This window comes from Miscanthus floridulus, chromosome 6 (genome assembly GCF_019320115.1).
Source record: "Miscanthus floridulus cultivar M001 chromosome 6, ASM1932011v1, whole genome shotgun sequence".
Taxonomy (NCBI): domain Eukaryota; kingdom Viridiplantae; phylum Streptophyta; class Magnoliopsida; order Poales; family Poaceae; genus Miscanthus; species Miscanthus floridulus.
The window spans coordinates 121,405,883-121,428,151 of NC_089585.1; the positions used below are offsets into that span (position 1 = coordinate 121,405,883).

General features: G+C 45.3%; 2 protein-coding genes and 1 pseudogene across 2 annotated transcripts in view; 2 read left to right on the top strand and 1 right to left on the bottom strand.

Moving 5' to 3' along the window:
- Positions 1-20,154, bottom strand: part of LOC136456784 (small ribosomal subunit protein uS12) — a 264,823-nt gene extending 244,669 nt beyond the window's left edge. The window contains exon 1 of the mRNA XM_066456764.1: positions 20,151-20,154. Coding sequence (XP_066312861.1) covers positions 20,151-20,154 — 4 coding nt within the window. The remainder of the gene's footprint in view (positions 1-20,150) is intronic.
- LOC136457305 (caffeoylshikimate esterase-like) lies at positions 305-2,136 on the top strand. The gene is made up of 9 exons (XM_066457351.1): positions 305-340; positions 404-436; positions 522-615; positions 708-740; positions 879-1,025; positions 1,119-1,249; positions 1,400-1,537; positions 1,710-1,808; positions 1,891-2,136. Exons 1-9 carry the CDS (start codon positions 305-307, stop codon positions 2,134-2,136), a joined length of 957 nt encoding a protein of 318 aa, XP_066313448.1.
- On the top strand, positions 2,227-4,897 carry LOC136457306 (caffeoylshikimate esterase-like; annotated as a pseudogene).
- Positions 20,155-22,269: the final 2,115 nt, after the last annotated feature.

A 22,269-nucleotide genomic window follows, 5' to 3' on the forward strand; every position in this document is an offset into this window, starting at 1 on the left:
ACCCGTTCACAGACATTCTGTATATGCACGCAGTTTTTCAAGCAGCCGAGGTTTGCTTTAGCCAGTTGCAGTTTTAGGCACCTTGTTTCAAAGGGACCAATGCTTCCATAAGCACACAATGACACAAGTATACAAAAACCGTGACCTTCAATTGCCTTGCTCCAGATTAAATAATCCCTTAAACAAAAGGACTTGGAGTTGAGGATTCTCAGGGTTCCTTAGTTCTAAAGGCAGTATAAATGTTATGTGCAGGCACCTGCCATGTTAAGTTCACTAGTTGTAAAGCCATTCCGAGGGCATAGCCATGGTATGTTCAGGAGCATCCTACTCGAATGACTTGGTACTACAATCTACATCTTATGGTTCACCTTGAAGTCTTGATTCTTTTACGTGATATTTGTAGGATCACCAAAGCGAGGATATTAAGTACGAAGAGGTCGGTTCTTTTTACCATAGCAATCTGGTCGTGGTCGCCTTGATGACCAATCACTTTTGCTGAGACCCTAACTTCCAACATGCAGGAGTTTGTTGTGAATTCCCGGGGCAACAAGCTGTTCACTTGCAGATGGACACCACAGAATTGTCAGCCAAAAGCTTTGATCTTCATCTGTCATGGTACCAATGCACACTCTCCCTCTGTCTCTGTTCAACCAGTTGCAAAGCATACTAGTTACTACTATCGCTCTTGATTGATTTATCTTCTGCAGGAATTGCAGCAGAGTGTAGCATATCAATGAGGGGTAACAACACCATCCTCTAAAAACTATCGATTTGACTAGTATTGTTGAAATTCTTCCAAAGAGACTAGTATTGTTGAATAACAGATATGGATAAAACATAGTAGTACTAACACTAACAAGCTGCACAAAAACATCCAGATACCGCGGCTCGATTGGTGCAGGCAGGATATGGTGTTTACGGGATAGATCATGAGGGCCATGGCAGATCATCTGGAAGCAGGTGCTACATACCAAACTTTGGCGACATCATCGCAGATTGCTCCAGTCATTTCACAAGTATCTGCGGTATGAACTGAAGAGCGTTGCTGATTTGTTTCGATGACTGGGCATCCAAACATAAAGATACAGATACTGAACCATGATGACACCTGATTTCAGAGAAACCAGAGAACACAGGGAAGAAGAGGTTCTTGTACGGCATTTCCATGGGCGGGAGCGTGGCTCTTCTCCTCCATAGGAAGGCACCGGACTACTGGGACGGCGCCATCCTGCTTGCTCCTATGTGCAAGGTCTTGGAACAGAGCAAGATGACAATGCTTGCTTTCAGTTTCCTTCTCAAGCCTGTGGTATCGGGCTTGTTTTGTACAGTAGGAGCGCTTTTATTGCTGTGGTTAATCTGACAGTTCCTGTTTCGTGATCATACTCCCATATGATATCAGATCTCTGATGACATGAAGCCTCACCCAATATTGGTCAGCGCTCTAAAAATGATTTGTGCTGTTGCGCCTAGTTGGAAGATCATACCCACACCTGACATCATTGACAAAGTCTGCAAAGATCCAGAGATGAGAAAAGAGGCGAAGACACAACCTTATATTTATTTATTTTTAAAACTTAGATTTACGCAAAATAGAAAGTGAGGATACCAGGAACTGCCCATTGATTAGTAATTTGCATAGGTTACATAATTATATAATTGAGTTGATATGTAATACTAGTTTTTTTTTTTCTTCCTGATTTTATGTGCAGGTTCGTTCCAATCCATATATATACAGAGGAAAGCTCCCCCTGAAAACTTGTCATGAGCTCCTGATGGTCAGCCTAGACATTGAGAAGAACTTGAATCAGGTAATTCCCCTTTTCCATTTTCCTGGTTAGGAAACTACTCTACTGTTCCAAAGCATGGTTAATATTTTTCAGTTTTTATTAGGTGACGATGCCATTCCTGGTCCTGCACGGTGGAGACGACATCGTGACCGATCCTTCAGTCAGCAAGCTGCTATTCGAGAAAGCATCGAGCAAGGACAAAACCTTCAAGCTCTACCCTGGGATGTGGCATGCGCTGACAGCTGAACTCCCTGACGACGTTGAGCGTGTGTACTTTGACATTATCACTTGGCTAGAGGAAAGGGCGATTTGTACAGCTAGTGTTTCTAGTGCCACGTCACGTGTCTAAAAGATGCTAAATATGTCAACTATTCTCTATCAATACATAGATCTGCCGATCTCCTGCCGTTGCTTTCCAAAAAGAGAGCGAGAGAGAGAGATGCAGCCTGTTCGTTTCGGCTGAAACGATCGTGGATTATTATTGCTGACTGGTTTGGTATGAGGGAAAAATACTGTTCTGACTTATAATCCACGATCGTTTACAACTAAGCGAACAGGCTGATGCTAAATATGTCATGGCAGATACGTATGCCGTGTAAAGCGATGGTGGGAGCTTCCCATGCAGGAGAAAATAAAATTGACCTGTGCAATGGGAAATGATAAGATGTTAAAGCGATGGTGGGAGCTTCCCATGCAGGAGAAAATAAAATTGACCTGTGCAATGGGAAATGATAAGATGTTTGAGTTTGATTGATTCCTGTAAGGTGTTCGCAAGACCGATATTTTCTGCGAAGGTGGTACGAGGAGAAAGTTATACTACGTTTCCTTCGTGTTGAAGACTGAATTTTCTCTGACATTTAGAGACCAGTCCTCGTCGAAATCTTCTGACTAGTAATTGTCTTCACACAGGTGCATTATATATATGCTGTTGTGCACATTGATCGCCTGGACATAATCATACGGCATTCAGAAACATATTTCACATGGTATATTCAGAAACAATCTGCTCTTGTTTCTTCAAGTTTCTTTTGCCTCCTTGACTCTCAGCAGTTGGTTTTCTGATTTCTGCAGGCTCAGTACAGAGATAATATAAAGTATGAAGAGGTTAGTCTAGTCCTACTGCAATTCTCTTGAGCAGTTCAATTTCTGACCTGGATTCTTTCTTTTGATTCTATCGGTGTAGCAGTATTTGCTAACATATTTCTGCACAATTTGGGCAGGACTTCTTTGTGAATTCACGAGGAAACAGGCTCTTCACCTGCAGTTGGACGCCGAGGAAATCGGAGAGCAGAGCTCTGATCTTTATCTGCCACGGTACTGACATCTCCTCCTCCTTACAATCATTCACTTTGCCCCTTGGTTATGCTTTGATTTGAAAACTAAAGAGTAAAACTTCCTTTTGTGTTTGTGGCTGAATTTTGCCAGGGTACGGAGGTGAGTGCAGCATATCCATGGGAGGTAAACCTTCAGTTTCACTTTCATGTTCTTTTCATCAGTGAAAACCATGAACTCTTGACATGGATGGATGTATACTCACAAACTTCCATAAAATACAGATACTGCTGCTCGATTAGTACACCGTGGATATGCTGTTTACGGAATCGACCACGAGGGCCACGGTAAATCTTCAGGCTCGAAAGGCTACATATCGAGCTTCAGCGACGTCGTCAGAGACTGCTCTGACCATTTCAAGAGTGTCTCTGGTGAGAATGAAGCTGTGAATTCCACAGTGGCTATGTATGCAAAAATGCAAATCACAGCCCAGCATGGGATCTCCATGTATCTGTTAACACATGCCCATTGCATTTCCAGAGAAACAGGAGAACAGGCTAAAGAAGAGGTTCCTCTACGGCTTCTCCATGGGAGGAACCGTGGTGCTTCAGCTCCATAGGAAGGACCCTCTCTATTGGGACGGTGCCGTGTTGCTTGCCCCTTTTTGCAAGGTCTTTAGCTCATTTGAATGGCCTAATAAGCCCCCCCCCCCCCCCCCGACTATAGTCTAAAGACTGTTGCTTTTGTTTCACATGATATCAGATGTTCGATAGCATGCGTCCTCACCCGATCATCGTCAGCGCACTGAAGATGATCAGCACCATTGCTCCTAGCTGGAGAGTCATCCCTGCCACAGACTGATTGACAAAGTCTGCAAAGATCCCCAGTTCAAGAAAGAGGTAACGAAGAACAAACATACGAGAATAATTTGACTCTTTAGAATGTGAAGTTCGTGCTCTTCTTCATGGCATTTTCTTTTCTCCATGAGGAAAGCATGTTGCAAGCATGCACTTTTGAGATGTTGAACACGTATTCAATGCTCTTCTGTGCCTGATGAATTCGTGTGCAGATCCGTTCCAACCCGTACATATACAAAGGAAACCTCGCCCTGCAAACAGGCCGCGAACTCCTCTCCGTCGGCCTAGACATCGAGAAGAATCTGCACGAGGTGAGTTTTTCGCCATCAGTTTGGCTACCACATGCAGCAGCATTGGTAGCATGAATCTTGCCGCTGAATCGTTGATCATGCGATTTCTGCTATACTTTTGAACCATCCAACGCAACATCTCGCAACTGATTGGCTGGCAGTGCTGCATGTGGTAGCATGAATCTTGCCGCTGAATCGTTGATCATGCGATTTCTGCTATACTTTTGAACCATCCAACGCAACATCTCGCAACTGATTGGCTGGCAGGTCTCGTTGCCGTTCTTGGTCCTGCACGGCACCGACGACGTCGTCGCTGATCCTTCTGGGAGCAAGCTGCTGCACGAGAGGGCGTCGAGCAGGGACAAGACGCTGAAGCTGTATCCCGGGATGTGGCACGTGCTCATGGGCGAACGGCCGGAGGACGTCGAGCGCGTCTTCGCCGACGTGATCTCGTGGCTCGACGACAGGGTGGGCGGTACAGCTACCGTCCCCGGCGGCACGACAAATCCTCATGAGCTAGTAGAGATGTACTAGAATAGAACACGCAGGTTGTAAATAAGTTACACGGATGTATTGAGCCTTTCAAGCATTTTGAACACATAGGTTAAATATTCTATTCGTTCCCAAAGTTCAAATAAAAAAGTTGTAAATGTGGCCGAGCTCTAGCGCTACACAGTTTCATATAATTTTTTTTTGTCTTCATCTAACCTGAAATGAAAAGGTTACATATTAGAAAGTGTAGTTGTGGCACATGACATAGTTCATAATCTACACAAATCAAAGGAGAAGGGAGTAGTTCTGAAGTTAGATTATGAAAACGCTTATGATAGGGTCAGTCGGGACTTTTTGTTTGAAGTCTTAGAGTCTCTAACAGACGGGTTCTTTGGATTAAACAATTAGTCACTGGTGGATCTTTAGGAATTATGGTTAATGGTGAAGAAAGCTCCTACTTTAAACCTGGTAAGGGTCTAAGACAGGAAGACCTACTCTCTCCCCTATTATTCAATTTAGTGGGTGATGCTTTCTCTAGAATGTTAGATAAGGCTGCTAGAAGCAGTTTGATTCAAGTGGTTCTTACTGATTTTAGGGAGGGATGTATCATGTCTCTTCAATACGCTGATGACGCCATTTTATTTAGTAGTGCAGAGCTCCCTCACCTCTTGAATCTTTTTCTGGAACGTGCCATTGGCATGGTATTCATTAAGCAGAAGGAGAGTTTTACAAATTATTAAAACTGGAACGGTAGTTTGTGGTTATCGAACCAAACACCGACAGAGCTCACACAGTTGTGATTACAAAAGAAACTACGTAGCAGCTGCGCAGAGGACCAAGCAAAGGGACAAACAAACACAGTAGGCCTTGAACCCAGCGGCTAAAAAGCGTCCTGCTCGAAGCCAGTGAGGTTGAGCTCCATGGCCACCGGATCAAAATCTGGAGTGAAGAGCGCCTGGAGGGCCTCCTGCTTGGAGGACGACAACAACTCAGCGAAGAAGGCCTTGATACTGTCCAAGGCCGCAGGCTTCGGATTCTGCGCCATGTCTGTGATCCCTAACTTTTGCTTCAGCACATTTTGTGCCTAGACAGTCGGGTTGGAGGCCTTGGCCTTAGCAGCAAGCCTCCCACTTCAACGCACCGACAACACCATTGAAGGTGTCCTGGACCTCCTCAGCCTCGGCTTGCTGATCAAAGGGGTCTCGAGCGGGATGCATAACCGCACCTTCAATTGTGTCAACAGGGACACATCAGCCGATGGAGGTCGAGCGTTATGGCCTTCGTCGTCAGTCGAAGACCCGCGGCTGGGCCTCAACAGCTCAAGCTCCACAGCTTTCGAATCCGACACAAGTGTCCGCGGCCGCTTCCTACCCTGGGGGGAGCAACGCGCGGCCAAGTCAGGCGATCCACAAAGCTGCGCCAGAAGGGGCGACCCTCCAGCTAGGACCCCCACACCCGAAGGCTTCTCCATGACGACCAACCCCTCGGAGCGCATGGGATCCCATCGCTCATGGGCCGGCACGGCCTGCATCTCGGAAGCGATGGGGTCGAAGAAGTCGTCGAAGGAAACCTGAGGCAGGGAGGAGTGCACGGCAACCTCGCCTGCAGCAGGAATCACGGATGGGGCGTGGGGCATCGACAAATCAACGGCAACCCAGAGGTGGCCTTGACGGTAACGCTGCCGAAGCGAAGCGAGCCAGTCCATGACCATGCTCTGCCACCCAGCGCACATACACCCATCAACGGCGAGGAGTGGCATGTGGAGGCGGTAGCGACAACGTTGGACCTCGGCCGCTTGTAGTCACACGCTATGTGCCCAAACCTGCGGCAGCGCAGGCAGCGACGGGGGATCCGGCAGGTGGCCACCCGGTGAGTCCGGGATAGGCAGTTGAAGCACCTGCCCCGAAAATCGGTGGGGAAAATTCGGGTTCTGACCCCCGGGCGAGCACCTTGCTGAAGCCTGGCCTCACCGCCTCCCCGGCACAGCTGCTGGTTGCCCACATGATGATTTGGAGAATGAGGCAGGATGCACCGCCACCCATCAGAATCAAGGGCGGATACCCTGCTCCGCGGGCCGAGCCACAGTTGAACTGGGATCCGCAGAGCCTCGAAGGGAGGGGCCGCACCGCCCCTGCGTGGCGTGTCGCAGTCACCCGTTGTGGCCGTGGCAGCCCTCCGCCAGCGGCGTCGGTGATCATGTGGCAGTCACATGTTTAAGATTCAAGAGGCACGGCGCCGCAGGCAGCACCTCTTGAATCTTAAACATATGATCATGTGGTTTGAATAGATTTCAGGGATGAGAGTAAACTTCCACGAAAGTGAACTCATTACTCTAAATCTTGATGAAGTAGAGACTAGGAGGGCTGCTGAAATCTTTAATTGTCCTATTGGGTCCTTCCCTTTAAAGTATTTAGGTGTCCCACTTCATTTTGATAATTTGACTAGGGAGGATCTACAGCCGTTAGTTGATAAACTGTTAAGTAGGATAGCTAGGTGGAGGGGTAAACTCTTGTCCCTGGCTGCTAGAACATTATTGATAAGGACGTGCTTAGCTAGTATTCCCATTTATTTGCTCTCTTTTATCAAATTTCCAAAGTGGGCCATTCAGATCCTCAATTCCCATATGGGAAACTGCTTATGAAATGATTTAGAGGATGCACACAAATATCATTTGGCCAATTGGGAATCTGTTGCAATGAGCAAAGAGTTTGGAGGTCTGGGGCTTCCTAATTTGAGAGATTTGAACATTTGTCTGCTTGCCTCTTGGCTAAGGAGGTATGAAGATGATAGAAGTAAGCTTTGAACAGAGATTTTAGATTTCAAGTACAGAACCAGGGAACCTAACATTTTTCAGACTAACACCTTAGGTGTCTCTCCTTTTTTTAGGGTTTTCATGTAGGCTGCTCAAGCAGCTAGAATGAGTTATAGATGGTTTATTGGGAATGGTGAAAAAGTAAGATTTTGGGAAGACAATTGGTTAGGCTCCTCGAGTTTAGCTATTCAGTATTGGAAACTTTATAGATGGTTAAATGAGAAAAATATGACTGTAGCGAATCTTTGGGATGGTTCTGAGCTTAAATGCACTTTTAGTAGGATGGGTGATGAAAACATGTTGGAGCTTTGGGATGAAGTATGTCAAATTGCCTCAACTATTAGCTATAGTAATGAAAGAAGACTCCATGGTATGACAGTTTTCCTCTAATGGTAGGTTCAATGTCTAGTCCTTGTATAAGATTATTAATTTCAGAGGCATCCAGTCGGTTTTCATTTCTTCCATTTGGGAGATCAAAATTCCCCCTAGAGTTCAATACTTTCTTTGGCTGCTTAGTAAGAACAAACTCCTTACTAGGGATAATCTGAGTAAACGTAGGAAAGTGGAGGATCCAACTTGTTTGTTATGTAATGAGTAGGAGTCTGTGCAACATTTGTTCTTTAGTTGTGCAGTTGCTAAGCAACTTTGGCATGTTTTGTCCAAAATCTTTGGCATTCAGTTAGTAACTTCTTTTGAAGATATTGAGAAGTTTTGGCTAAGTAACAAACGTAATGGAATTTTGAATGTGTTTACTTCGGCTGCGGCTTGGAGACGACTTATGCTTTCAAAGATCCACCTGGAAGAGTATGGCTATACTCCTTTTCCAGGTAGCTGTGATGGCACAAGAATGGATGATCCTTTATCCGGAGGAGAAGAAGGAAGCCATTACACAAAAGGTGAAGCTGTTTAAGGAAGAAGCAGTTCAGGTGCTTTGGCTTCGATGGATATAGCGGCTGGGGAGGACTGGAAAGTGGCGGGAGGCGATGAACTCAAGCAGACCTCAAGATGTACCCAGTTGAAGCTATTTCGCCGCTGAAGATGGTATCATGGTCATGGTGTTATCTGTCATTTTTGGTTCATGTAGTAAAGGCTGTTTAGAGTTTGTCAGCTGACTGTAGCGTTAAGGTTGATGTAGTGATGGGTTAAATTCTGGACTGAACTGAGTGTCAGGTGGTATCTCCATGTGCAGTGCTGTAATAAGGACATATAGTCTGTTGACCTTTGCTCTGTTTGCTTGGTTGATAAGTCATGACTGAATGTTGACTGATTTGTTGTGAGAGAAAAATACTATTTATTGACTGAAAAAGTACGACTTATAAGCCAAGCGAACAGGGTGCTTGTGGTTAATAGACGGGGGCAAAATTTGTTTTTCGTTGGAAAAACCAACGCCCACCCCTATCTCAAAGTCTCCCTTTCTCTTTTCGGGATTGGGAGCAGATCTGAAAAAGATGGGAAATTCCGCGATGTTCAATAATTTTTTTAGGAGGAGCCCTCGCCGTGTATTGGATTTTGAGCAAGCAAGCGCTAGATCAGCTGAAAGTGCCGCGTGGGATCTCCCAAGGGAGTAGACTGAAGAAGATCTTATGCGAATTAATAGTTTTCGTATGGAAGATGGAAAACTGATATGGGACACTCTAGAGAAGCATCTCCCAATTGATTTACCTAAGAACAAGTTCTCGCTTTAAATCATTGCAATTTTTTCCTCTTCTTCTTTTTTGAGTTAGAATAAAAAGAAAAAAGAAAGCAATTTTGCATCTTTGGCACAATCTATATTTTCGCGAAATGGATCATAATAAAATAGATTTTAGGTATCTTGGTTAATAGACGGGGGCAAGGCCCTAGAATTCTAAAAAAAATGAAAAGGTTACGTTTTTTAAGATAACCAGCACAAAGGAAAATTTGCCAACTAAATTGATGAAATTTAAATATGGTTGGCTATAGGAGTATATTTCTGCACAGTCCCAGTCCCGGTGAGAGTTTTATTCACATTAAATATTGTGATACATCAATATATTTTATGACTTGACAGGTTAATTATGAAAAGATGATAGAGAGAGTTTTATAAAGTTTGATCGCTCGGTAAGTGCAGGTAGCTAGCACTGCCAAGCAAGCTGTACATTAGATGCATGATGACAATTTAGGAATTAGGATAAAGGGAGTACTACTCATTTCTCTTATTTTGCAAATCATAGTAAAAAAAGTATTAAATTCTAGAATAAATATAGAAATATATATATATATGTGAGAACTTTATTTTATAATATGGATAAGTTTCACCCTAAGAAGCTTAACTAGTCGAGCGTAGGCCATGACCACTGCTCCTAGTCTCCTACTTCTCTGGAAAAGATGTTCTACGTCTTTATTGCTAGTGCTGATTGAACCAGCAGCCTTGACCATGATGCGCGCGCTAACCAACAGCAGTGTCCACAGACCACAGCCGCTGGTGGGTCAATAAAGGGAAGGAAAAGGGGGGCGGCAGTTTGCACCATTTTGCTTCAGTCTGACGGAAAGACGGCAGTTTGCACCATTTTGCTTCAGTCTGACGGAAAGACGTTAGGTTAGGTAGCTTATGGTTGGGAGATAAGGTGGGGGTGGGATGGTCCCAACCCTGGTTCGTGGAATGAGATAACTTTATTTTCTGTTTGGTTGACAAGAGATGTGGTCATTCTATTTTTTGTTTGGTGTGGAGACCTCAAAAGTGGAATTGGTCACTGACAAATGTGACACATTTATATTTTTTCCCTTTTTTTTCTTTTTTCTTCCTCTCTCTCCCCTTATCCTCCCGTCCCAACAGCCGCTCGCACTAGGCCGCAACCCGCCTCCACCGCGAGCCGCGCCGACGACGCGAGCTCAGCCGCGCGCCACCCCGCCGGCGAGCCTGGCCGCGAGCCGCCCGGCGCCTCCTCCTCCGCGGCGGCAGGGCCGGCCCCAGAGCTCGCGCGCCTGCTGGGGGCGGAGCTCGCTGGGGCTGACCACGACGGTGCAGGGGCGGAGCTCTGCTCCCATGGCCGCGCGCGGTGCCTGTGGATCTCTGTCTCGCCGGATCTCCACCTCCAAAGCTCGCCGGACCTCAGTCGCCCATGGACCTCCACCCCTGCCGGCCTCCACCGCGCCCGACCACGGCCTTCTCTCTTCTCTTCTCCGTGTCGCTCTTCTTTCCGACAGTGCGCGCTCGCGGCTCGTCCCATCTGGGGCGTCCCCACCCGTGAAATTTCTGGGGACGGGGACGCCCGGCATCTGATGAGTATATTCGTATGTGGGATGTCCTCGATCCTGCTGGTCTCCCAACCAAACATAGCTCGTCCCATGTCCGTCCCATCCCATCCCACTTCGTCCCTGCAACTAAACACACGGTTATGGCGGTGCCGGGACAGCGACATGCCGTCTTCGTCTCGCATCATGCACGTTGTCATTCACGGCCTCGGTTTAGCTTGTAATATAATCCTGCAGGTTTTCATATCCAAATCTGCAAGGGCGGCGCACTGACATACGAGTACGTCGGAGGAGCACGTAGGTTGGACGGTGAAGTGTGAAATGAATAATGCAAGATGGAACTGCCGGGGCCGCGCATGGGTCAGATCTGAACTTCTGAAGTATCTGAACGGAACCCTTCCAAGTCGAAGCGTCCAGCGACTCCCTTCCATTGCACATTGCAGCGAGAGGTTTTGCATTTCGCACCTTGTGCGCCTCGTTTTTAAGCGGAAGATAACTCGACTCTCTTGATAGTGACCCTGTAACACAAATGAGGTTCCACATCTCGATCGCATACATTTACAGCAGACTCCGTGATGATTACAGCGTGATCGCTGGGCTGGCTGGCTGGGGTTGGGCTGGCCAGCCCCCTCACAAAAACACTGTTTATCAGAATCAGCCAACAGTACTTTTCTCTCACATAAACAAACCAGCAACGATCCGAACCAGCCAACCGAACAGGGCGTAAGCAAAACAAAATAGTTCGTGCAAAAGTTGGTTCCATCCAATGCTTTAGTAGTTTAGTTACGAAAACCTTCAGGAGATCATATGAGAAGTTATGGAATCCAATACTAAGGATTCATAACATACTTCAAAATAGTATACTCTCTCACCTTTCCTATAAAAGAGTGTCATTCTATCATTTTTCAAAAAAGCATTATTATATAATTAACTAAAATCCCACTACTAGTATTCCATCCATTTTTATTTACATATCGTATTAAGTTTGTCCTAAGTCAAACATTGTGTTTTTGACCATTAATCCAAAATATATATATATATATGTTCATGGCATAAATCCTATGTGGTTAGGTTCACTGTGAAAAATACTGTCATGGTATATAATTCGTAACTTGTAAAACTATAAGAATTTTTTGAATCGCGTAGTCGAAGATAGTAATGTTTGACTTGGGATAACTGTCAACAAAAGATGCTTGTCAGTCTTTCGAGAGGTGTCCTACGAAGGTAGATTGATCGATGGAGGTGCGCGTGATAGGAACCGGATGGTGACACAAGGCGTAGAGACAACGATTTAGACAGGTTCGGCCCGTCTGATCGACGTAACACCCTACGTCCTGTGTCTTTGGTGTATTGTATTGAATATGAGATCTATGGAGATGTCGACTAGGGGACCCCTGCCTCTCCTTATATACTCTAGAGGGGTAGGGTTACAAGAAAAGTATCTTATTTGGTACTATATAATATTTTGCAGTGCATGTCGACCAGTGCCGTGCACGCCTTGATCTTGTGGGTTGGGGCACCTCTAATGATGTGGCCTATGTCTTGTCTTATGGGTACCGGGGGTCATATACCCACAGCTAGTCCCCAAACGCCTTGTATCTGTTGTGCAACGCCGTCTCAAGCTTGTCCGAGCAAGTACGAACAAAGCCGAGCAATCAAACTCATGGTCCGACCACCATGATGAGTTGTCGACCAGCTGTGAACCGTCGCCGAGCAGTGTGAACCATCGCTGAGCAGCTATGAAACATCGCCGAGCAGCTGTGAACCGTCGCTGAGCAGTGTATCCCAAGTAAGGCTTGCCATAAGGATGTAAGGAGCTCAAGTTCAAAATCTAAAAATTCTTCCACTTAGGAGAAGTGTAGCCACTTAGACTCCGTCAATAAGGAGGATAAATCAAGAAATAAGCACTAGATTCACCGCCAGGTAAAGTGTAGCGACTTAGTCCCCGAGCCTGCTGGAAGATGAAGAATGAATCTTGTAGCAGGGTCAAAGAAAAGAAGTCTGAAAGCTTGCCGACGTCATCTAACATGCGCGTATCAAGACCCCTGACGTGCTGCCCAAGATCAGCACCCTAATCCAAACAGCATAGATGAAAGGATTTAACAATGCTTAGAGAGGGGGTGAATAGGCGTATCTAAAAATTTACTGCAAATGCTAAGTTTAAATCTGTCAGTCAATGTCGGAAGTCCTGGCATTTTGGTCGAAACTCCCAACGTTGTCACAAGTTTCAGCGCAAATGTCAGCAGTTCCGACACCTACGTGAACTACAAAAGCAGTGCCAAATTTAACTTTGCCGATAAATAATCTTACAACCTCACTTCCTAGTGGTTTGGTGAAGATGTTGAGTCACTCCCTTGACGCCGTAATGCCTCTAAACAGTAGATCGAGTCCAAACCCTAAAATAGAAGTTTAGGAGAGAAAGAGACAAACAAATACAAGTAATCTCTAGCAATCACAACATCAAAAAAAAGAAAAAGCACGCGGGACACAAGGATTTATTCCGAGGTTCGGCAACCCCATAAAAGAGCTCCTATGTCCTCGTTGTTGAGGTGACCACCAAGGTCGGAGTCTCTTCCACTTCCTTGCCTCTCTCAAAGTGACCACAAAGGTCACTTGAGCTTTTCACTAAGAAATCGAAGGGTGATACAAACTTTCTAAGGCTCTTCCACAAGATAGAAGCTCTTGGGCAACGTCTAGCCGTCTAGGGGCAAAGCCCCAAGAGTAATAGATGTAAAATCAATCGGCTTGACGAAGAAATCAAATGCTCAAGCTTACCAAAGTGATGCTCTCACTTAATCCACTTTCCTTTCACTCAAAATCCTAAGGGAATCAAAGATTAGAGCAAAGGGGGAAGGAGAGGGGTGCTTTAGTTGCTTGGAAGCTGTTGAGCACGAAGTGGGTCAGCTATGAATGAGTCCGTAACGGTTAGAAGTGAAGAGAGGGGTATTTATACTCCAAGTGAAAATCTAACCGTTCATATCTACGTCGGAAGTTTCGACGTAGATCTTGGGACTTCCGACGTTAACAGAAAACACTGTTCACATAGGGTCAGAAGTCCACGCATGCAAGTCAATGTCGGAACTCTCGGTAAACATCAGGACTTCCGACGGTTGGAACTTCCGACATACGTTGGGACTTCCGACGTGCGCAGTTAAACAACCAGCCGACACCGCTGATGCAGGGACTTTCGGCTTGGGTCAGGAGTTCCGACAGTCAGAACTTCCGACGTACGTCGGGAGTTCTGACGAGCGCAGACAATCGGCTAGCAGAACCACCGATGTTGGGACTCCCGGCTTGGGTCGGGACTTCTGACGTCCACAGTCACGGCGCAGGCTAAGTGACTGAGAGTCAGAACTTCTGGCAAGAGTCATGACTTCCGACTGTCGGGAGTTCTGGCTTACGTTGGGACTTCCGACACCGACAGTCATAGAAAAATAATCTACATGCTCATGGAGTGCTAGAGTGTCTCTCTTTTGATTTTATTTTAATGCTTGAGCACTCTATCTTCCTTAGACCAACTAAATTTGCATCCCTCTTTATAGTGCGGCAGATCCTAAACTCAAAAACAAAATTAAAATCTTTAGAGAGCATTTTGAGTTCGTCCGCCTTTTCAACTTCAAGAATTGAGGGATACCATTTCATCTTTATCAACTCTTTGATTCTTTCATGGGACTAATAGCTACGACATGTCTCATTAAGATCATATTAGTCCCTAATTTTGATGTCATCAATACACCAAAACCACATAGGGGGCAAATGCACTTTCAATCTCCCCCTTTTTAGTAATTGATGACAACCAACTTAGGCTTTTATAAGAATGAAAGAATTTAAAGCTTTTGAACCCAAAAATTTATGAAGAGCTTCCCCTTGATGTATGCATGAATTTGAATATCAATTAGAATCATCTATACATGATTTGCATACCTCAAGACAAAAGCTCCCTCTAAATTTTGCAATCCGTAGGGTGCAATAGGTGTGTGTGAACAAATAGATATCCATGAAAAGAAATTGCAATATGACATGTTATTTCACACAACAAATAAAAAGAATACGATGGCCAATATTTCAAAGTAGAAATTTGAAGCAACACATGGCCATCAAAATACATGCACCATCACAAGTAGAGACAAGCACAAGTTAATAAGCTAGATAGATAATCATGACTTGTCCTACAATCATTCATCACAAACATATATAGATATTTGTCCATCACAAAGTAGCCACCACACGACAAAGTGCTTACATGCTAAGGGTTTTAAAAGTCTCCAAACAAAATTATCAACTAACTTATTACAAGATATCAAAGCCTAACACTCCCCCTTTGTCAACAAGTGCCAAAAGGGGTAGGCCGCATGAAAAACCAACTACTCATCCTCGTAGTCATCATCCTCATCATGGTCACCGTAGTCACCACCGTCGTCGTCTTCATCATCATCGTCCTCGATGTAATCCTCATCTTCTTCCATCGCCTTGCCCTTGCCATGAGGGCGAGAAGTCGCATCATCTTCGTAGGCCGCACAAGCCTCATCATATAGAGCCAACGGATCATGGGGAGGCACAAACGGCGGTGGAGGAGAAGAGACAATCCATGCATGCTGTTCCAACCGATATAGCATCTCTTGCATATCGTGCTCACATTGAGCACTAGCACAACACTGTCCAAACATATATGTCATTAGGAACTTGAACTTGTTGGGCCTCTTTCCAGAGGAGGACGAAGAGAGGGGCTCGGCACTAGAAGGGCGAGCAGCAGTAGGTGTTGAAGCACCATGATGAGAGCGAGAACCCGAAGCACCTTTCCCTTTAGCTTTGGCTGCATCAGCTTTCTCCCTCAGTTCTCTAGCAGCAATGATGGAGGTCTTGTTGGATATCTTGAGGAGCTTTTGTTGAGTGTCATAGGAAAATTGGATGCCAGATACTTGCTCAATGACATGCATAATGTACGATGCATAGGGAAGATGCTTTACTAGATCCTTAGTAGCATCATGTATCTTGTTCCAAATGTATCTGCTGATGGAAAATTTCTAAAACTCATTGCCAAATCGCTGAAGCACCTTCTGTGAATCATCACGAAGGTAGGCGGAGTCACCTACCTTCAGATACAAGATCTGTCGCAAGATGTTGTTTAGAACATAATAGTAGGGCTTTATAAACACTGTCTGTCCATCAGCTGTGTGTCCATCAAGATACATATGTTGGTACTCCTCCAAAGCGAGATCCTCATACTCAGTCAACTCAGTAGCAGTGCGGTCATTGTGACTCAAACCAAGAAGGCGAGAGAAAGTGATGAAGTCCACCTTATAATGCTTGCTTTTAGTGGTCCAATGAATAATGTCAATAGCATCAGTAGGGTCTCTCTCATGATGATAAGAAGCACAAAACTGATAGATTAGCTCATTGTTCTAATGCTTCCTAAACTCTAGCAGGTAGGACAGCCCCATTGAGTGTATATCCCAAACCATCTACTCTAGCTCGGGTTCCTTGTACTTGCCAAGAGAGTATGTATCAATGCACTTCATCTAAAGGACTAGTGGCTCCCTCTTCTTCAAAAACTTCTGATATAGAATGGAATCATAAAAGTCATAATGGAAGAGGTGTCAGAAACAATACTCAAGTTGTAGATCCTTCTCGTCCTCAGCATAAAGGTTCCTACCCCTCTAGGACCTGATGTCCTTAACCCGGTGACGATAGTCCACTAGAAGAGGAGGAGTCCATCCACCAACAGGATTCGGAGCCATGGCGGGCTCCTGCATGATCGATGACACAGCCATGAACGGAACAAGCTAAGAGACAAACCCTGGACCGCAAGTCGGGGTGTGAGTTGGTGGAGCAGCAATGGTGCATCTGACATGGTCAAGCGCTTCCTCTTCTTCATCAACCATCGGCACATCCCCAACAGGGGTAGGAGCAGGAGCAGGAGGAGGAGCGACAACCGACGACCCTTGATTGTCATGACGATAGGCAGCATGGGAACCACTAGCACCACCATGCTGATATGACACCTTGCTATGACCAGATGGTTTGGGGACAGCGGCACGGTCCTGGTTCTTCTTGGACCTCTTCTCCCTATGATGCGAGGGACTGCCATCATCCATGACTGCGAAGAACACGAAGTGGAACTAAGAAACAAGACTACAAGAAGCAAACGAACATCAAGAAGTGAAGAAACAGGAATGGAGGGGTCACCCTAGGGTTGGGAGTTCTAGCCTGACGTTGGGAGTTCTGATGGTCGGAACCTCCGACGGTCACCGAGACTTTCGACACACAAGGTGACCATCCCATTCATGGAGCTTCAAATCGCGACATACACTCATTCAAGGAAGATAGAGGAGTAGAGAGGGAGAAAGAATAGAGGCAAAGCGCAAGGTACATTGACAACAGGGTTAGGGCGCTATGGTAGTACCTTGAATCGAGGAAAGACGAGATGAAGAAAAAATGAAATCACAGTCCATGAGCTCAAGCACCACCACCAATGAATTCTCCACCACCGATCCAAGGAAGAACACCAAGGCACAGGCAGTGGAATAGGGGCGGAGAAAGCGGAACCTCCGACGGCACAACTGGAAAGGAGATGGCGCTGAAACTCCCGATGGCCCAGAGCATGTTGAAGCCACGGGCAGGCGACGACCGAGGGCGGCATGAGGACCAAGGGCGGCGTGGAGAGGAATGCGGGGCTACGGGAGGGAGGGGAGAGAGAGAATAACCGTAGGAGAAGGGATCGGGCCGAGTAAATGAGACGGTGAAATGATGCGGCGCGGTCAAAATGGATGACGTGGCGTAGATCTGCGTCGGAACTCCTAGATTACATCGGGACTTTCGGCGGTCGGGATTCCCGACGCGAGCCGTGACTTTCGGCCATCAAGACTTCCGACGCAGAGAAACAGAAAAGCACCTCAACCTGCATTCACTCTACCATGTGGGGCAAAAATATGATGGACACTAATATTTTCACAAGTGACTAGATTTCATTCAACCAACACAAAGAAATAGTCACTCATGAAAATTATAAAATAGATTTTGAAAGTGTCACACAATGTTTTCTTAATTGTTTTCTCCTAACTAGATAAAATAAAATGTGTGTGCAAGGGATCAAGCCACATTACGAGAATCAATGATATTTAGTTCACTCCTCAAAGCACAAGATCTTGACTCATCTAGGGGCTTTATGAAGATATCGGCTAATTGTTTTTCGGTGCTCACATGATGAATGATGATATCTCCTTTGGCTTCATGGTATCTCAAAAAATGATGCCGGATGTCTATGTGCTTTGTTCGAGAGTGGTTTATAGGGTTGTTTGCCAACTTAATGGCACTCTCGTTGTCACACAAAAGTGGAATCTTGGTTATCTCACATCCAAAGTCCTTTAGTGTTTGCTTCATCCAAAGTAGTTGAGCACAGCAAGTGTCGGCCGCCACATACTCGGCTTCAGCGGTGGACAAAGCAACGAAATTTTGCTTCTTAGAGCTCTAAGACACCAAGGATTGACTAATAAATTGGCAAGTCCCGATAGTACTCTTTCGAGTTACTTTGTAACCGGCATAGTCTGAATCGGAATAGCCAAGTAACTCAAAAGTTGAGCCCTTAGGATACCACAAGCCAAGATTAGGAGTGTGCACTAAATAACAAAAATTTCTCTTAACAGCCATCAAATGATATTCTTTTGGATTAGCTTGAAATCCTACACACATGCATACACTAAGCATAATATCGAGCCTAGATGCACAAAGGTAAAGAAGTGATCCAATCATGGAGCGATATACCTTCTAATCGACGTCCTTTCCTCCTTGATCAAAATCAAGATGTCCATTGGTTGGCATGGGTGTCTTGATGGGCTTGGCTTTGTCCAAGTTAAACTTATTCAACATGTTGTTGGTGTACTTGGTTTGACTTATGAACGTGCCATCCTTGAGTTGCTTGATTTGAAATCCAAGGAAAAACTTTAACTCTCCCATCATGGACATCTTGAACCTATTTGTCATAATCCTACTAAATTCCTCACAAAAAGCCACATTAGTACTACCAAATATTATGTCATCGACATATATTTGGCAAACGAAGATATCATTATTGACTTTATGAGTAAACAAAGTAGCATCGGCCTTTCCTATCTCAAAACCTTATTTGAGTAGGAAATCCTTCAAACAATCATACCAAGCTCTAGGGACTTGTTTGAGCCCATAGAGCGCCTTATCGAGCTTGTAGACGTGGTTTGGATACTTGGGGTCTTTAAAACCCGGTGGTTGCTCTACATACACCAACTCGGATAGGGGGCCGTTGAGAAATGCACTCTTCACGTCCATTTGATATAGCTTGAAGTCATGATGAGCAACATAGGCAAGTAGAATACGAATTGATTCTAGCCTAGCCACCAGTGCATAGGTCTCCCCAAAATACAAGCCTTCAATTTGAGTGAATCCTTGAGCCACCAACCTTGCCTTGTTCCTTGTTACCATGCCATGCTCATCTTGCTTATTATGGAAGACCCACTTGATTCCAATCACATTTTGCTTGGGCCTTTCCACCAAGGATCAGACTTCATTTTGAGTGAAGTTATTCAACTCCTCTTGCATGGCTATCATTCAATCCAGATCATCAAGTGCCTCTTCCACCCTATGGGGTTCCAAAGGAGAAACAAACGAGTAATATTCACAAAAACTTGCTAAACGAGAATGTGTAGTTACCCCTCATCGAATGCTCCCCAATATATTATCAACGGGATGATCCCGTTGAATGAATTGATGCACTCTAGGATGTGGCACTCGAGTTGATCTTTGGATAGGGCCATTATCATCATCGGCATCATAGTCATGATCGATTGGAAGATCACAATCATGAGCTTGTGGAGGGTTGACTTCACTTCTTTCTTCATTATTGAGTTGTGGTTGAGCTCGCTCATTGTTGACACCATCTTCATGAGAATGACCTTGTGCTTCATTTGATCTACCATCTTGATTATTTCTTGTTGCGGAAGCTTAACCATGTTCATTGGATGAAACATGATGAATGGTTGGATCAAGATCATCATGCACAACATGGTCTTCATCTTCGTCTTCAACGGGCTTTACTTCACCAATGGCAAGCTTCTTGATTGCTTCATGTGGAGCTTCTTCATTACCTACATTCTCAACATTGACTTGGTCTTTTTGAGAGCCGTCGGTTTCATCAAAAGTCACATCTACCGTGATTTCAATTAAACCAGTGGTTTTATTGAAAATAAGATATCCATGTTCGTTAGTACCATAACCAAGCATAAAACCTTCATCAAACTTTGGTGCAAACTTAGAGCTTTTGGATTTCTTGTTAAGTATGAAACACTTGGATCCAAAAACTCTAAAGTAGTGCACCTTAGGCTTTTTACCGGTTAGAAGTTCGTAGGCGGTCTTTTCTCTTTTTTGTGAAGATATAAGCGGTTGATAGCATGGCATGCCATGTTGACCACTTTTGCCCAACAGTTGGTTGGAGTCTTGTATTCATCCAACATTGCTCTTGTGGCTTCTATGAGCGTTCGGTTCTTCCTCTCCACAACACTATTTTATTGTGGAGTGTATGGAACCAAAAACTCATGCTTGATTCCTTCTTCATCAAGAAACTCTTCAATGTTGGTGTTCTTAAACTCTATCCCATTGTCACTTCTAACTCTCTTGATTTTGACATCAAACTCATTTTAGGCTCTTCTTGCAAACTTCTTGAAGATACCTTGGACTTCACTCTTTTCACGCAAAAAGAATACTCAAGTGAAACGAGAATAATCATCAATAATTACAAAAACATATTTGTTACCACCAATGCTTATGTAAGCGACGGGTCCAAATATGTCCATGTGAAGCAACTCTAATGGCCTTTCGGTTGTCACAACATTCTTGACGGGATGTTTAGCTCCAACTTATTTTTCTGCTTGGCATGCGCTACAAATCCTATCTTTCTCAAAAGAAACATTTGTTAGTCCAAGGATGTGTTCGCCCTTTTGAAGTTTGGCCAAGTTCCTCATCCCAATATGGGCAAGTCGGCGATGCCATAAACAACCCATGCTAGATTTTGCTATTAAATAAGTCTAGGGATTTACTCTATTTGATGTAAAATCAACTAGATAGAGTTTCCCTTTTAAATGACCCGTAAATGCAATAGAGGAATCCTCCCTTCTATAGACTTCCACACCCTTATCCATAAAGAGACAATTGTAACCCATCTCACAAAATTATGAAACGGACAATAAATTGTATCTCAATGAATTCACAAGTAAAACATTAGAAATAGAATTATCATTTGATATAGCAATTTTCCCCAAACCGAGAACTTCTCCTTTTTCATTGTCACCAAACACAATATTTCCACTTTGATCATGACTTGGTTGAAATGATGTGAACATGTCCTTGCATACACTATCCAACACCCAACTTGTTCCATCGGAGGAATATTCCTACAAAGACAAATTAAGCTTTTATTTTAGGTACCCAAAAAGATTTAGGTCCTAGGGGGTTAGTCACATAAAACTTGGGCACCCAAACACTCCTCATAATTTCCTTTCTCTTTTGGGCACCAACATACTTAACCACAATCTTGTTGTTGGGTACCGTAGAACGGGGTACCCCGAGCGAACATCAAAAGGGTCACTTAAGTCCCATCAAAAAACAAAGCTAGAAGGTAAGCCGTGGGCTCCTCACCGGCCACGTCTGAGCCCACTAGGCTCTCTGCCTCGCCTTGAGCCTCGCACAGGAGGTCTCGGCGTCCTGACACAATCTCCGCCTCGCGCGAGGCTCTTCACAGAAGGCCTCGGCAAGGAGTGCAATCTCCGCCTCGCGCGAGGCCTCTCACAGAAGGCCTCAGCAAGGAGTCCAATCTCCGTCTCGTGCGAGGCCTCATTCTCCGTATCGCGCGAGGCCAGCTTATCCATAGCCCGTCACCCCCACCTTGGCCGGTCTTCCCGATAGCACGTCATATCCCATTAATACGTCAACCACTCCCGCAATCTTAGCCGGACAATGGCTCGACACCACGGAATGGCCGACGAGACATGAGGTCGCATCGGCACCATACCGACTGAGATAGGGCACGGCGGGGATTACCAGTCACTGTATTCTGATGTTGTGCCCATGATCAGCGCCCACACTACACTGTGCCCCACGATCCCTGCCTCGAAAACAACACTACATGGACAGCTTGGCCCAGGTCATCACCGCCTCCAAGCCAGCGCATCAGATCAACCGCTCTCTCAGGGCCTCAGCACCATGCACCAAGGTCTCGACTATCTTAGGATTCGTGTCCGCCGAGACCCCCCACTGCGGTGCGGCCTCAGCACCGACCGAGTCTTGGCCTCACGCACAGTCAGTCCACAGCGACTCGCATGTTGATCGCCGCACCCACTTCGAGGCAGCCTAGGAGCTCCCATGATGCACATGATCGGATGTGACCAGCACGCCGCCCTAGTGCTCCAAAGATGGACCACTCCGACGACTACGCCGCCACAGGAACAGGCCATAGGGCTCGGACATGCCGCCCCTGTTTGCACGACGCCATATAGTTAGCTCATGTACTACCCTTGTCCTCC

What these genes read in the sequence shown, in the direction of transcription:
- LOC136457305 (XM_066457351.1), top strand. Translation starts at nt 305, where the DNA reads ATGGTATGTTCAGGAGCATCCTACTCGAATGACTTG. An exon ending in TCATTTCACAAGTATCTGCG is followed by an intron (nt 1,026 to 1,118) that starts GTATGAACTGAA and finishes ACCTGATTTCAG; the next exon opens with AGAAACCAGAGAACACAGGG. An exon ending in TGCTTGCTCCTATGTGCAAG is followed by an intron (nt 1,250 to 1,399) that starts GTCTTGGAACAG and finishes ATATGATATCAG; the next exon opens with ATCTCTGATGACATGAAGCC.